The sequence below is a fragment of the Rhinatrema bivittatum genome, chromosome 1 (assembly GCF_901001135.1).
Source record: "Rhinatrema bivittatum chromosome 1, aRhiBiv1.1, whole genome shotgun sequence".
Classification (NCBI taxonomy): Eukaryota; Metazoa; Chordata; class Amphibia; order Gymnophiona; family Rhinatrematidae; genus Rhinatrema; species Rhinatrema bivittatum.
This window is the reverse complement of record NC_042615.1, coordinates 346,366,440-346,380,916: the sequence shown is the minus strand read 5'-3', so window position 1 is coordinate 346,380,916 and position 14,477 is coordinate 346,366,440. Positions and strand designations below refer to the sequence as shown.

Below are 14,477 nucleotides of genomic sequence, written 5' to 3'. Positions count from 1 at the left end.
TCCAGCAGTAAAAGATGAGGATCCATAAGCTTGCCTAGAGAAAAGTTATGAAAAGATCTATCCTCCAGAATGTGTCCAACCTTTATTTAAACCTAGCTATGCTACTTAAACCACCACATCCCTCCAGCTTTCACAGCTTAATGGGGCATTGCCTGAAAAAAATAATACATTCTAAAACTTGTTTGAAATCTGCTACCAATGAAGTTTCTTGAAGTGTCACCCAGTCCTAGAATTCAAACACTGTTGTAATCACTTATGTGACCATCTGTTCCTATTTTGGGGACTGGAGCTTGGGGCGGTGCAGTTTTGTTATTATTTTCAAAATGTTTTCCATTTTTAGTTCATGTATATTTATAGGGCACAATTAAAGTGCTTAGCCAGCCCTAAGAACATAAAATAAAAATTAACAGCAAAGGGGGTTCAATAACAACATAACAACTGAGCAATAGAGACTAGGCCATGGCATGACTAACTGGAGAATGACTAATTAACAAAGGAGGGAGGGCTAGAGTGAAATGATGATGACAAGGATGGAAAGAAAGATAAAGCAGGCAGTAAGAGGGATTTCGATGGAAGAACGTGGAATCTTGATTCGAAGATGTAGACATTTATATTGTAAAGAGCGGACAGAGTGAAAATGAGGAGTTTCAAGAATATTCTTGAGGTAGAACACCAAATTAAAGGGACAGTTTGCACTCCTGGGGGAGTGAGACTCTTGCTCAGACACAACCTTGCTGCATGAATCAGAGACTCATCCAATAAAGTCTCTATATTACATAGCATGAACCAAGCTCTAAAATATTAAGAACTCTTCTCTGGATCTGGTTCAACATTTTTTAAGTGCATTAAATATAAATAATATCTGAAGAATCAGCACCTCGACATGTCACCCCAAAATAAAACTAAAAAAATGTGGAACCTTTGGGATTAATGATTGAGTGGACTGGCGTTAGTCCATTCTCAGCCAAAAGTTATACCAGCTTGCTGAAACCTCCATTATTCAGAGTATATAACAGTCGAGTGGTTCAAAAATGTTGATTGTTTGCCTTGTCTCTTCATTGAGGGTCACACTGAGGGAACATAAAATGTGTCATTTTGGGTCAAACCATAGGTCCAGGTCCATCAAGCTAAGCATTCTGCCTCCAACAGTGGCCAATCTGGGTCACTATTATCCGGCAGGATCCCAAGGTATAGGTCCAAATATTCTTCTTCATAATTAAGGCTAAATAGCAGCTTTACCAAGTCTACCTGGCTAATAATGGTATATGGACATTTCCTCCAGAACTTGTACAAACCTCTTTTAAACCCTGCTGTGCTAAACGCCTTGACCACATCCTGCAGCAACAAATTACACAGCTTGATTCTGCATCGTTTAAAAACATATTTTCTCTGATTTGTTTCAGTTCTGCTACCTGTTAATTTCATGAAGTGTCCCCTAGTCTTAGTTTTATTTAAAATGTTAAATAACTGCTCCCTCTTTACCTGTTTCAACCCAATCATGATTTTATAAACCTTTATCATATCCCCTCTCAGTCGTGTCTTTTCCAAACTGAAGAGTCTTATTTAGCCTTTTTCCACAAGGGAGCCACTCCATCACCTTTATAATTTGTGTTGCCCTTCTCTGTTATTTTCCTAGTTCTTCTGTATCTTTCTTGACATGGGGCAACCAGAATTGCACACAATACTCAAGATGCAATTGAACCATGGATCAGTATGGAAGTATTACATTCTCCGTTCCTTTCCAAACAATTCTTAACATTCTATTTGCTTTTGCCTACCACTGCACACTGAGCTGAGATTTTTAATGACTCCAAGATCTTTTCCTGGATGGTGACTCCTAATACAGAACCCAGTATTTTGTACCTGTAGTTAGAATTATTTTTGTTGCGCTGATGGTGGACCCTTGGCCTGAGGTGGGGTTGGTGCTACCCGCAGGGCAAGCCCTACGGGTCCCGACCGCGGCTGGCGGCGCAGGCTAGGAGTCGGAGGCCGATTGGAGCTTCGCCAATACCAGCCCACGTTTCCCTTAGGTTGAGCCCTCGGTGCCGGGGCCAGCTGGACTTAGGCGGGCCTCCGTGAGACGACTCCCAGTTGATGTAGTCAAGGGTATGCCAGAGACCAGCAGAGGTATTGGAAGGCCAAGGACGGTCCGGACAAGGCAGGGTTCCAAAGACCTAGACGCCAACAGGAACAAAGGAGAACAGGGGGTAAAGTAGAAGAGGGGGCATCCAGGTAAAGATATTCTGAAGCCTGGTCAGGACCAGAGAATCAGTCCAAGCGTAGTCCAGGCGATGCAGGGGTCAGTACCAGAGAATCAGTCCAAGCGTAGTCCAGGCGATGCAGGGGTTAGTACCAGAGAATCAGTCCAAGCGTAGTCCAGGCGATGCAGGGGTCAATACCAGAGAATCAGTCCAAGCATAGTCCAGGCGATACAGGGGTCAATACCAGAGAATTAGTCCAAGGAACAAGGAGCAGACAAGGGAATATGCAGGAACAGGAACCAGGATCAATGACAGGAAGAAGAGACAGGAACGAAGACAGGAACCAGAAATGAGCAACAAGTACATGAGCAATTGTGGAGACCTGTTGCCAAGGCAGGGAACAAGTGACTGGGCCCTGCCTTCTATACAGAGGCCCAGTGATGTCATCATCTGGGGCCGCGGGCTACTTTCCCGGTGTGTCCCCTTTAAAAGAGCGCAGGTTGCGCGTGTGCGCACCTAAGCCAGAGCCCGGAGGAAGTAGGGCGGCGGCGTCACTCCGCTGCCTGTGCGGAGAGGCCCGCCAGGCGCCAGGAGAAACCGCACAGGAGTCAGAAGCAGAAGAGGTGGCTGCCAGCACTCGTGGACGGAGGCGGCTGCCCACCGCCACGAGCGAAGGTGAACCGGAGCTGGCAGCTGTGTTCCCGGGGTGAGTAGGCACGGGTATGGGCCTAGCACAGCCGGAACACGTGACAGTACCCCCTCCCCCCCTTTACGCCTCCCTCTTGGAGGTCGGGGCTTGCCCGGATGGGCACGGTGGAACTGAAGGAGGTTACTGGCTGGTTCCTAGGAGTTTTCCTCAGGTCCGTAACCTTCCCATGAAAGAAGGTACTCCCAACGGCGTCCTCTTCTCCGGACATCCAGTACTTCTTGAACTCAGTATGTAGTGTCGATCTCGAAGGAAACTGGAGATGGTACAGGGGTTTTACATGATGGCCAAGAAAGTATCACTGGCTTGAGCAGCGACACATGGAATGAATTGTGTACACACGAGGTGGGTGGTAACCGAAGTTGGTAGGTGACTGGTCCAATACGCCGGGTTACAGGGAATGGACCAATGTACCTGGGAGCAAACCTTTGAGAAGGTAACTTTAGCCAGATATAGCGGATGCTCAACCAGAAATTTTGGCCTGGCTGGAATTCTGGAGCTGAGCGACGGTGACAGTCGGCGGTTTTCTTAGCTTGAGCAGCTGCTTGACAAAGACTTTTATTCGTCTGATTCCAAAGGCCTTGCAGAGCATTAGCAGTGGCCTGAGCTGCCGGGAAAGGCACTGACAAAGGCACTGGCAAGGGAAGCCATGGTTGTTTGCCATAGACTATAGAGAAGATGAGGCTCCAGTGGCGGCTGCCACATGGGAATTGTGTGAGAATTCTGTCCACGGTAAGAGCTCTGCCCAATTATCTTGTTGATCATTAGAATAAGACCGCAGGAAGTTCTTCAGAGCGCGATTGGTGCACTCGGCCTGGCTGTTGACTGAGCGCCAGTAGCGAACAATGAATTGAGGTCCTCTATCTGAGGCGATATCTGTGGGCAAGCCATGGTGATGAAACATGTGTTGAAAAAAGAGACATGCGAGCTCTGGGACCGAGGGCAAGGCAGGCAGAGGCACAAAATGGGCCATCTTGGAGAAGCGGTCTATGGTGACCCAGATCACAGTGTTTCCCTTGGATGGCGGTAAGTCTACGACAAAGTCTGTAGAAAGATGAGTCCTCGGCTCATCAGGTGCAGCCAACGGCTAGCGAAGGCCCCAAGGACTGCCAACTGGAGGCTTCTGCTGGGCACAGGTGACGCATGAATCCACAAAAGCATGGATGTCAGAAACCATAGTAGGCCACCAGTAGAAACGTTGAAGTAGCCCCAAGGTCTGAGCGTGCCCAGGGTGACCAGCAAGTTTGGAGTCATGCGCCCAGCGTAGGACCCTCTCTCGGAGTCAACGAGGCACAATGGTTTTTCCGGCAGGGAAAGACAGAAGCAAGTAGGATCATTTATGAGGCTGGGTTCTTCTTGAATGCCATCAGGATGTTCTTGAATGCCATCAGGGTGGCCGCTCAGAGATTCTTCTCCACCGGATGGGATCAGAGCTTGAAATCAAATCGAGAGAAGAATAAAGCTCAGCGGACCTGGCGAGCATTAAGATGCTGGGAATGCCAAATATGTTTGAGATTCTTGTGGTTGGTATAGATGGTGAATTTGTGCTGTGCGCCTTCCAACCAGGGGCACCATTCCTCGAGGGCAAGCTTAATGACCAGCAATTCCCGGTCTCCAATACTGTAATTCTTTTCTGTACTGGAGAACTTATGGGAAAAGAAGGAAGAAGAGTCCCTCGAGTGGAATGCTGACGTAGAACTGCCCCAGCTCCAATAGCCGAGGCATCAATCTCGATGACGAAAGGGTGGCTTGGATCTGGGTGGCGCAGACAAGGTCCAGAAAAGAAGGCATTCTTAACATTTTGGAAAGTAGCCAAGGCTTCCAGGGACCAATTTCTTGTATTATTGCCCTTTCTAGTCATGGCCGTGAGGGGTGCGGCCAACACAGAGTAATTTGCTATGAAATAATGGTAGTAGTTGGTGAATCCGAGAAATCTTTGAAGTGTTCGTAGGCCTACTGGTTGGGGCCAGTCACGGATACCCTTTAGCTTACTAAGGTCCATGGTGAAACCTCGTTGGGAGATGATGTATCCCAGGAACTGGACTTCTCGAATAAACATTTATCCAATTTGGCAAACAGGTAATTTTCATGAAGCCGTTGGAGCATGGTGCGGACATCGGCCCGATGGGAATCCAGGATCTTTGAGAAGATGAGGATATCATCCAGATATGCGATGACCTTGGTGTATAAGAGGTTGCAAAAGACCTCATTAATCATTCGTTGAAATACTGCGGGGGCGTTGCAAAGTCCTAAAGGCATGACAAGGTATTCATAATGCCAATCTCTTGTGTTAGATGCTGTCTTCCAGACATCCTCTGGGCGAATACGGACTAAATTTTAGGCACCCCGCAGGTCCAGTTTAGTAAAGACGGTAGCGCCCTGTAGGTGGTCAAACAATTCGGAGATCAGGGGGAACAGGTATCAATCCTTACGGGTGATAGCATTTAGACCATGGTAGTCAATACAAGGTCTTAATGACCCATCCTTCTTCTTGATGAAGAAAAAACCTGCTCCTGCAGGTGAGGTGGACAGTCGAATAAACCCCTTGGCTAAATTTTCCTAGATGTATTCAGTCATGGCTCAGGTTTCAGGCAGAGACAAGGGACAAGTCCTACCCCGGGGAGGGGTAGTACCTGGTAGCAGGTCAATCGGACAATCAAACTTATGCAGAGGTGGAAGGATATCTGCTTTCTGCTTGGAGAAGACGTCCTCGAAGTCCCCGTAAGGAGGCAGAAGACCAGAAACTGCTATTGCAAGGGGAACTGCAGACGAAGGCTCCACCTTCTTCAGGTATTGTTGGCGACAATTAGGACTCCATTCGGTGAGCTGCAAAGCTCCCCAGTCAAACTGGGGTGAGTGATGGTGCAGCCATGGCAACCCTTGGCCTATAGGATGAATGGATTTCTCCAACACGAAAAGTTCAATCTCCTCCTCGTGGAGGGTGCCAGTGAGTAGCCGAACAGTGCTGTAATCTGAGAGATCCACCCAGGTAGTAGTTCACAATGGATGGAGGCAATCCATAAAGGGACTTCTATGGCATGAGTATGTATGCCTAAAAGGTGTACCAGGTCTTTCAAGATAAAACTCCCACCTGCTCCAGAGTCAACTAGAGCCATGGTTGGAAAAGAATGGGCGTTCCAGGTTAGCGTGACTGGCAAGGATAATTGAGGGGCCAGAGTAGTAGTACCTAAGTTCAGGACCCCAACCGAACTTAGGCCCGGGAGTTTCCCGGACAGCTACGACAAGTCTGGAGGTGGTGGCCGGAAGCTCCACAGTACAGGCACAAGCCGGAGTCCCTCTGGAGACGTTCCTCCGGAGTAAGGCACCCACAACCCAGCTGCATAGGTTCCTCTGACTTGATGGTAGACTGAACCCCACTACTAGAGGGCTTCATAGCAGGAGGAGAGCAGGATCGCTCCATAGCAATCAATCTGGCCTGTTAAGTCGATTAAATCCTCCAGAGAGGATAGAAGTTCTCGGGCTGTGAGTTTGTTTTTCAGTTGGGGTGAAAGACCATCCAAGTAAATGGCTCGGAGACAGTCCTCTTGTCACACCAATTCAGTGGCTAGAGTCTGAAACTCAATGGTGTAGTCATTGAGGGGTCTCTGACCCTGACATAAGTGTAGAGATGGGTACTGACCACAGCCTGCCTGCCAGGATCATCGAAGGTCCGACGGAAGACGGTCACAAAGCGTGACAATTCTTGCAGGAGAGAGTCCGAGTGCTCCCATAAGGGAGAAGCCCAAGCCAACACCTTGCCTTCCAGACGAGAAAGAATAAAAGTCACCTTTGTCAGTTCATCCTGGAAGATGGAAGGCTGCAGAGCAAACCGCATATAGCACTGGTTAATAAACCCTCTGCAGAGACAAGGATCCCCGTTAAAACAGGGTGGAGCGGGGAGGGCGAGCAAAGCCCTAGTAGGTGAGGCTGCAGGCAGTGGGCTGACCAGTGCAGATGTCAGAGCTGTGGCGCTTGTGGGAGTAATCAGTCGAGCGTGAAGATGTTCGACAGAGGAGGCCAATGCCTCTAGGAACCGCTGCTGTTCTTGTACCTTCAAGGCCAGGCCAGGAATGGCCTGGAGGGCGGAAGGCTCCGCCAAATCCATGGCCTTGGCAATCTGTTGCACTGATGGTGGACCCTTGGGCCCGAGATGGGGTTGGCGCTACCCGCAGGGCAAGCCCTATGGGTCCCCACCTTTGGGTGGTGGAGCAGGCTAGGAGACAGAGGCCAACTGGAGCTTCGCCAATACCAGCCCACATTACCCTTAGATTGAGCCCTCAGGTGTCGGGGCCGGCTGGACTTAGGCAGGCCTCCGTGAGACGACTCCCAGTTGATGTAGACAAGGGTACGCCAGAGACCAGCAGAGGTATTGGAAGGCCGAGGATGGTCCGGACAAGGCAGGGTTCCAAAGACCTAGACGCCAACAGGAACAAAGGAGAACAGGGGGCATCCAGGTAAAGATAGGCCGAAGCCTGAGAGGACAGGTCCGTAGGAGACAAGGAGAGTCCAAGGCAAGCTGGAGTCAGGGCAGGCGGCAGGAAGGCACAGTACTTTAAGCAGAGCTGAGGTCAGAGCCAGGAGATAGATCAGACGAAGCAGAGGTCATTACCAAAGAATCAGTCCAAACGTAGTCCAGGTGATGCAGGGGTCAATACCAGAGAATCAGTCCGAGGAACGAGGAACAGACAAGGGAACATGCAGGAACAGGAACCAGGATCAATGACAGGAACAGAGACAGGAACGAAGACAGGAACAGGAATCAGGAATAAGCAATCGTGGAGACCTGTTGCCAAGGCAGGGATCAAGGGGCTGGGCCCTGCCTTTTATACAGAGGCCCAGTGATGTCATCATCTGGGGCCGCGGGCTACTTTCCTGCTGCGGCCCCTTTAAAAGAGCGCAAGTTGCGTGCACGCACGCCTAAGCCACAGACTGGCGGAAGTAGGGTGTCGGCGTCACTCCGTGGCCCGTGTAGGAAGGCCCGCCGGGCGCCAGGAGGAACCGCGCAGAAGTGGAAGAGGTGGCTGCAGGCGGCTGCCCACCGCCGCAAGCGAAGGTGAACCGCAGCTGGCAGCTGAGCTCCCGGGGTGATTAGGCCCGGGCGTGGGCCTAGCACGGCCGGGACGCGTAACAATTTTTCCCTGAGTGCATCACTTTGCACTTGCCCACATTATATTTAATTTGACATTTAGATGTCCAGTCCCAGAGTCTCACAAGATCTTCTTTTAACAACTCACAATTTGCTTGGGGGGTGGGGGTTTTTTTTGTTGTTTTTTTTTTTTAACAGCTTTGAATAATTTTGTGTTATCTATATATATATATCAACTTCACTAATTGCTCCATTTTCCAGATCATTTATGAATATATTAAACAACATAGGTCCCAATGCAGATCCCTGGGGCACTCCATCATTGACCTCTGGAAAACTGTTTATTCCTACTCTCTGTTTTCTGCCTGTTAACCAATTATCAATCCACAATAGGACACTGCCTCCTGTCTCATAACTTTTTAATTTTCTGAAGAGTGCCTAATCAATGCCTTCTGAAAATCCAACTATACATTATATTTGAATACATGGGGATCTTCCAACAGCAGCTGGGGCCTTCTCTAAAGCAGACCTGAGGTCTGGGGCTGGTACACGTCAGTCACAGTGCTTTCCATGAGGGACCTGTGGCACAGACCTCCTTTGTGAAACTGGAAAGAGTGAATCCAGTGCACAGAAAGTGCATATGAAAATAAACATCAAACTGAACACTAAAGAAAAGAATTAAGCAAAATTTCTTATCTGAAAAGATTTTCTTCTCCGAAGACAAGATCTAGAGAAAGTGACTATGAACATAAAAACATAAGAAGTGTCATGTTATGTCAGACCAAGGTCCACTGAGCCCAGCATCCTGTCTCCAACAGTGGCCAATCCAGGTCCCAAGTACCTGGCAGATCCCATAAAGCTGATCTAATTCCTGTTGCTCACTCCCAAAGACAGCAATAGCGCAACACTGAAACAAACTCAAGGAGGTGGCAAACAGAGTTATTTCCTAAATCACAAAGCAGCAGAACAAATGAAGAGCTGCTCTGACATTCAGAGATGACATAGCTCCAATATCCAACTGATAAGTGGGAAGAGAACTGAAACTCGGGAGGGGGAACCGAAACACACATATGTTGGACAGTCTCAGTAGCTACTGTGTGGTTCACCAAAAAATTAGGAAAATTGGGTGTTCAAGTGTTCACGCCATGTAAGCATAATGCACAAATTTCACAAATGGGAACTGAAAATAAAACACCTTATTAAATATATAAATTAACACTAATATTATAATTTTGTCTTTAATCACTATCTCATTGGATTTTTCTAGTGTACTACAGCTTTTGGACCCCAAAATGGAATTTAAAACAATACTGGATATTAGGGCCATTCTAATACATCAAACACAGAACTGTATTCCGAATGCCAACTGGTGTAGGTCAGAATTCTCCAGTTTGGCTCTTGATGGGCCTCAAGGAATCCAGTAAAGGCCCAAAGATACTCACTCTGAACTGCTCAAGAGGTGAGTATCTCTAGCCCATTCTTGTACCAATTTCCCTCTCTTCAAACCAGTTTCAGGAATGCTTCTGAGATAATGACCTACTTCTGCAGCTGCAGGAAAGCAGCTGGAGCTTCTCATGCACTAGGGAGGCTGGTGGGGAATGGACGGCTCAAAGAAATCGTTACAGCATTACAGCTTTTTGGCTCTTGGTCACCAGTTCACACCCTGCTCAGGTTAGTAAGGACTTAAAAAGAAGGCAAATATGAAACGAGTCTATGGTCTTAGTTCACTTACGGGAGTCATAGCAGAAGCATTCAAATCGCATTCTCTGTCAGATTCCTATGAATCAGAATTCTGCCACATACTGTCACTGATTTGTGACAAGGCAATAAAAAGGACAACGACTGAAGCAGAAAAGAAGATTGGTAATATCCAGTTTTTGTTTACCATGCCTGGCTCAGGTGATAGGAGTAAAGGTTTTGAGAGTCTGCTGTGGGTGACTGAAAGCACAAATAATAAAGGCATATTAAACACGTTACCTAATAGAACATCTGCGGCAAGCAAGTGATCCATTACACTGTCCAAAATATAAGTCTGAAATTCTTTCTGTTGGGTCCTGGTTGATCTCTCAGGAGAAGCCTGCAAAAACAATTAGTCAGTACCACACACAATGGAGGTTCCATAAATAAACACTGTACCTGCCATAAAGACACACATTTTTATGTGCCAACACCTCTCACCAGCTCTTATTGTATTTGTCAGGAGTACAAAGCCTTTCGTGCATCCCCTAATTATTTGCAATTAAGTTATAGACTCTGGAGTTTTCCATCATATCTATAATCATAATCCATTTTACAAAATGACAATCCCACTATCCAGGGGACTGCTGTTTCCTTCATTCTTGTGTTTGATGTTCCAAGTTTACATATTTTTCAAAGGGGGAAGGATTTATTTTTGTACTTTAATGTTGCTGAAAGAGGTTTTAAAATAAATACCATTGCCACATCTCTTGCCACTGCCCCTTCCAATAGACGGTGGTAAACTGTCTGGACTGGAACCGTACGAGTTAATTTTCAAAGGAGTAACACACATAAAGGGCCAGATTTTCAAAGGGGTACACGCGTAAGAAACGCGCGTACCCCCCGAAAACCTGGCCCTAACACTCCCTGCGTGCACCGAGCCTATGTTGCATAGGCTTCCGGCGCGCGCAAAGCCCCGGGACGCACGTTAAGTCCCGGGGCTTTCCTGGGGGGGGGGGGTGTGACACGTTCAACGCGTCATCCAGGGGCAGCACCGCGGGCGTGGTTTTGGCTCAGGGGTGTTCCGGGGGTGTGGCTGCGGCCTCCGGCACCAGCCCCCGGACCGGAACATGGAGCTCGGCAGCCGGCCCGGCGCGCGCAAAGTTACACCTGCACGTGGAACAGGGAGCATTTCAGAGAATGCCACCCTAGAGGTTCTGGATTTCAGCTTTCTACCTAATTTCCTAAATTTGGCTTCCAGAACCTCCCTCTCACATTTTTCTATGTCATTGGTGCCCATATGTACCATGTGCCTACAGCACCAGTGAGTTACCAAAATAACTTCTTCCCAAACTCCAAGAATTTCTCCCTCTAGGGCGAGCTGAGGAAAAAGATGGAACTTCCAACAAAACTAAACCCTCAACTTAGAGTAATGACAAAACTTCCAATCTCAAAATAGCTTAACTATATACAATCTTGTTCAAATCCTGCCTCACTCATTCCAATTCTGCATCACCAGCAGCATCCAGAAGCATGAAAGTTCTATCGAACCAAAAAGGGAACAGGAGTCTGGACTGATGTGGGGTATTCCAGGAACGAAAATTAGTAGGTAAGAACCAATTTTCCTTTCCTGTTCATACCCCAGATCAGTCCAGACAAGTGGGATGTACCCAAGCCCCTCTACGCTGGGTTGGAACCTGAAAGGCCTGCATGCAGCACACTTTCACCAAATGTGGACTCTTCTGAGGCCCTAACATCCAAACAGTAATGCTTAGTAAAAGTGTGCAAAGAGGACCAAGTTGCTGCTTGACAAATCTCCTGAGAAGAAACTAATTGACACTCCACCCAGAAGGCTGCCTGCGCCCTTTAGGAATGTGCATGCAACCCTTTCGGGACGACCAACCTTTACAAATACCTCCTTCAACCATCCTGCAATCATGCTCTTCGTCTGTTTACAATCCCTCTTTGGTCCATTGAATAAAACAAAGATGGTCCGATCTCTGAAAGTCATTTGTCACCTTGAGATACTGCAACAGAACCCAACACACGTCCAAAAGGGGAAGCTCCCTTACACGGGGTGAATCAGATGTCGGGGGTGGAAAGCCCAGCAATTCCACAGTATGGCTAAGATGAAAGGTCGACACGACTTTTGACAAAAAGGAAGGCAGTGCCTGCAATGAGACTCCCCTCATCCGAGATACACAAAAAAGGATCCCTGCACGATAAGGCTTGAAGCTCCAAACTTAACCTAGCCAAAAAAATCGCCACCAGGAACACAGTTTTCAGAGTAAGGTCCTTCACACTTATGCCCTTCTTAATGATTCAAAGGGAGGTTCACACAATACTTAAAGAACTAGATTAAGATTCCAAGACAGACAAAGTCTATGGACTGAAGGCACAAATGCTTTGCTACTTTAAGAAAATGTACTATGAACAGATGAGACGCTAGCAGCCGTCCTTGAAGACTCCCTCTGAAACAGCCCAAGGCTGCTACCTGGGCTCAGAGAGAATTATAAGAGAAACCCTTTGACAAGTCATCTTGCAAAAAAGCCAAGACCTGGGCAATGTTCACTTGCAAAGCATCAGCATCATGAACCCCACATCAGGACTCAAACACTCTCCAAACTCAGACATATACCAAAGAAGTGGAAGACTTTCTAGCCTGAAGCAGAGTAGGAATCACTGGCTCTGAATACCCCTTCAAGCAGAAATGTCGCCTCTCAAAAACCAGGCTGCAAGACAGAAGTGATCTGCCAGCTCCAAAATCATGGGCCCATTACGCAGCTATCCCCTCAGGTGGCTTAACCAGACAGGACAGTCTACTGACAGCTGGACTAGATCCACACAACACGGACGGCTTTGCCACTCTGGCGCCACTAGGATCAATCTTCCTGGATGTTGCTCAATGCGCTGTAGCACTTGACCTATGAGTGGCCACAAGGGAAATACATACAGCAGAAGTGTCACTGACCATGGCTGAAGCAGAACTTCAATACCTTCAGAGCTGAATTCCTTCTGGTGGCTGAAAAACCTGATCGCCATGGCATTCTTCTGCATTTCCATGAGATCAAACTGGGGCTTGCCCCACCTGTGCCGAATGAGGGCAAAGGCCTTCACTGACAGCTCCCATTCCCCCGGGTCCAGCTGTTGCCTTCTGAGATAGTCTGCCTGCACACTGTCCACACTTGCCACATGCGAAGCTACTAGAACGGCTAGATTACGCTCCACCCAGACAAAGAGTTCCTGAACCTCCTGAGCCACTAAACGAATCTTCATTCCACTCTGCCAATTGATATAGGCCACTGTCGTTGCATTGTCCAAGAACATGTGCACCGCACGCCCCTGAATCTGAGGAAGAAAGAACAGCAATGCCTTGCATACTGCTCTTGCTTCCAGATGGTCGAATGATCAGTCGCCTCCACCGGCGACCACTGCCCTTGAGCTGTCGATCCCTGATATACTGCTCCACAACCAATGAGGCTGGCATCATAGCCTCCAGGTCCACTCCTTTCTCCAAATTGGAACGCGACAGCCACCACGAGAGACTGAATCTGGATTCCTCCTGGAGTGGCAATGGCAGTTGAAACTCCTCTAAACAACAGATTCCAACGGTTCAGGAGCACTTCTGAAGAGGTTGTATGTGAGCAAAGGCCCATGGCACCAATTCCAGGGTAGAGGCCATGGAACCTAGCACTTGTAAATAATCCCAGACTCTGGGCACTGAAAGATCCAGCAGCCGAACCACTTGCGACTGCAACTTGACCACCTTCACTGGAATACCTTGCCTAACTCGGTATCAAATCATGCTCCCAGATATTCCAGCTCTTCGCCAGATTTATCACCCAGCCCAGGGACCTTAGACGCTCCATAAACCACCAAATGGAACAGTGATACTCCATCTCCAACTTCGCCCGAATGAACCAATTGTCCAGGTACAGATGGACTAATATCCTTTCCCTTCTGAGGGCCGCCAATACCACCACCATCAGCTTCATGAACGTTCTTCATGCGGTCACCAGCCCAAAGGGAAGTGCTCGAAACTGAAAATGTCCCCCCAGCACCGTGACGCATAGAAACATTTGATGATTCGCTCAAACGGGAATGTGGAAATATGCCTCCATTAGATCCAAGGAAGTGAGAAACTCCCCCTTGCGTACCACTGTAATGACTGTCCACAATGTCTCAATCCGAAAACGCGGCACCCGCAAGGCCGAATTGACCTTTTACACATCTAGAATGGGCTGAAAGGAACCCTCCTTCTTGAGAACTACAAAGTAAACTGAATACCTTCCTCAATCCCGTTCTCCCTGCGGAATCAGGATGATGGCTTCCAAGCGCTGTAGCCTTAGAAGGGTTTCCTGCACTACCGCCCGCTTGGCAGGCAAAGTGCAAGGGACACCACAAAGGCTTCTTTTATGGGGTGTGAACATTCTAAGGCATAGTCATCCCTTATCACTTCCAGTAACCACTGATCGGAAGTGATTCTGGTCCACTCCTTGTAAAAACGGGACAACCTAGCTCCAACACCCACCAGCGGGAAGTGGACAAGCTCACCTTCATTGACGGATATCGTACCTCTGGCACCCTGTCCGAAGCTATCCCTGGTCGGTCTATGTGTCCCTCGAAAGGACTGATGCCATCCTGAACCCTGCTTCTGCATGGTTCTATAAGAACTTCTGTTGGAGCGAAATCTCCTCATCGCCTGAAAGCGAACGCCTGGCAGAAAGGTCTTCTTGCTCGCTTTATCTTCTTTGGCCAATGTTTTCCCTTTAGAATCCACCAAATGCTTCAGCAGTTTCTCCAGATC

At 48.1% G+C, this 14,477-nt stretch overlaps 1 protein-coding gene across 1 annotated transcript in view; it reads right to left on the bottom strand.

Moving 5' to 3' along the window:
* WDFY3 (WD repeat and FYVE domain containing 3) overlaps positions 1 to 14,477 on the bottom strand; it is a 616,621-nt gene that overhangs the window by 175,439 nt on the left and 426,705 nt on the right. The window contains 1 exon segment of the mRNA XM_029599364.1: positions 9,971 to 10,070. Coding sequence (XP_029455224.1) covers positions 9,971 to 10,070 — 100 coding nt within the window.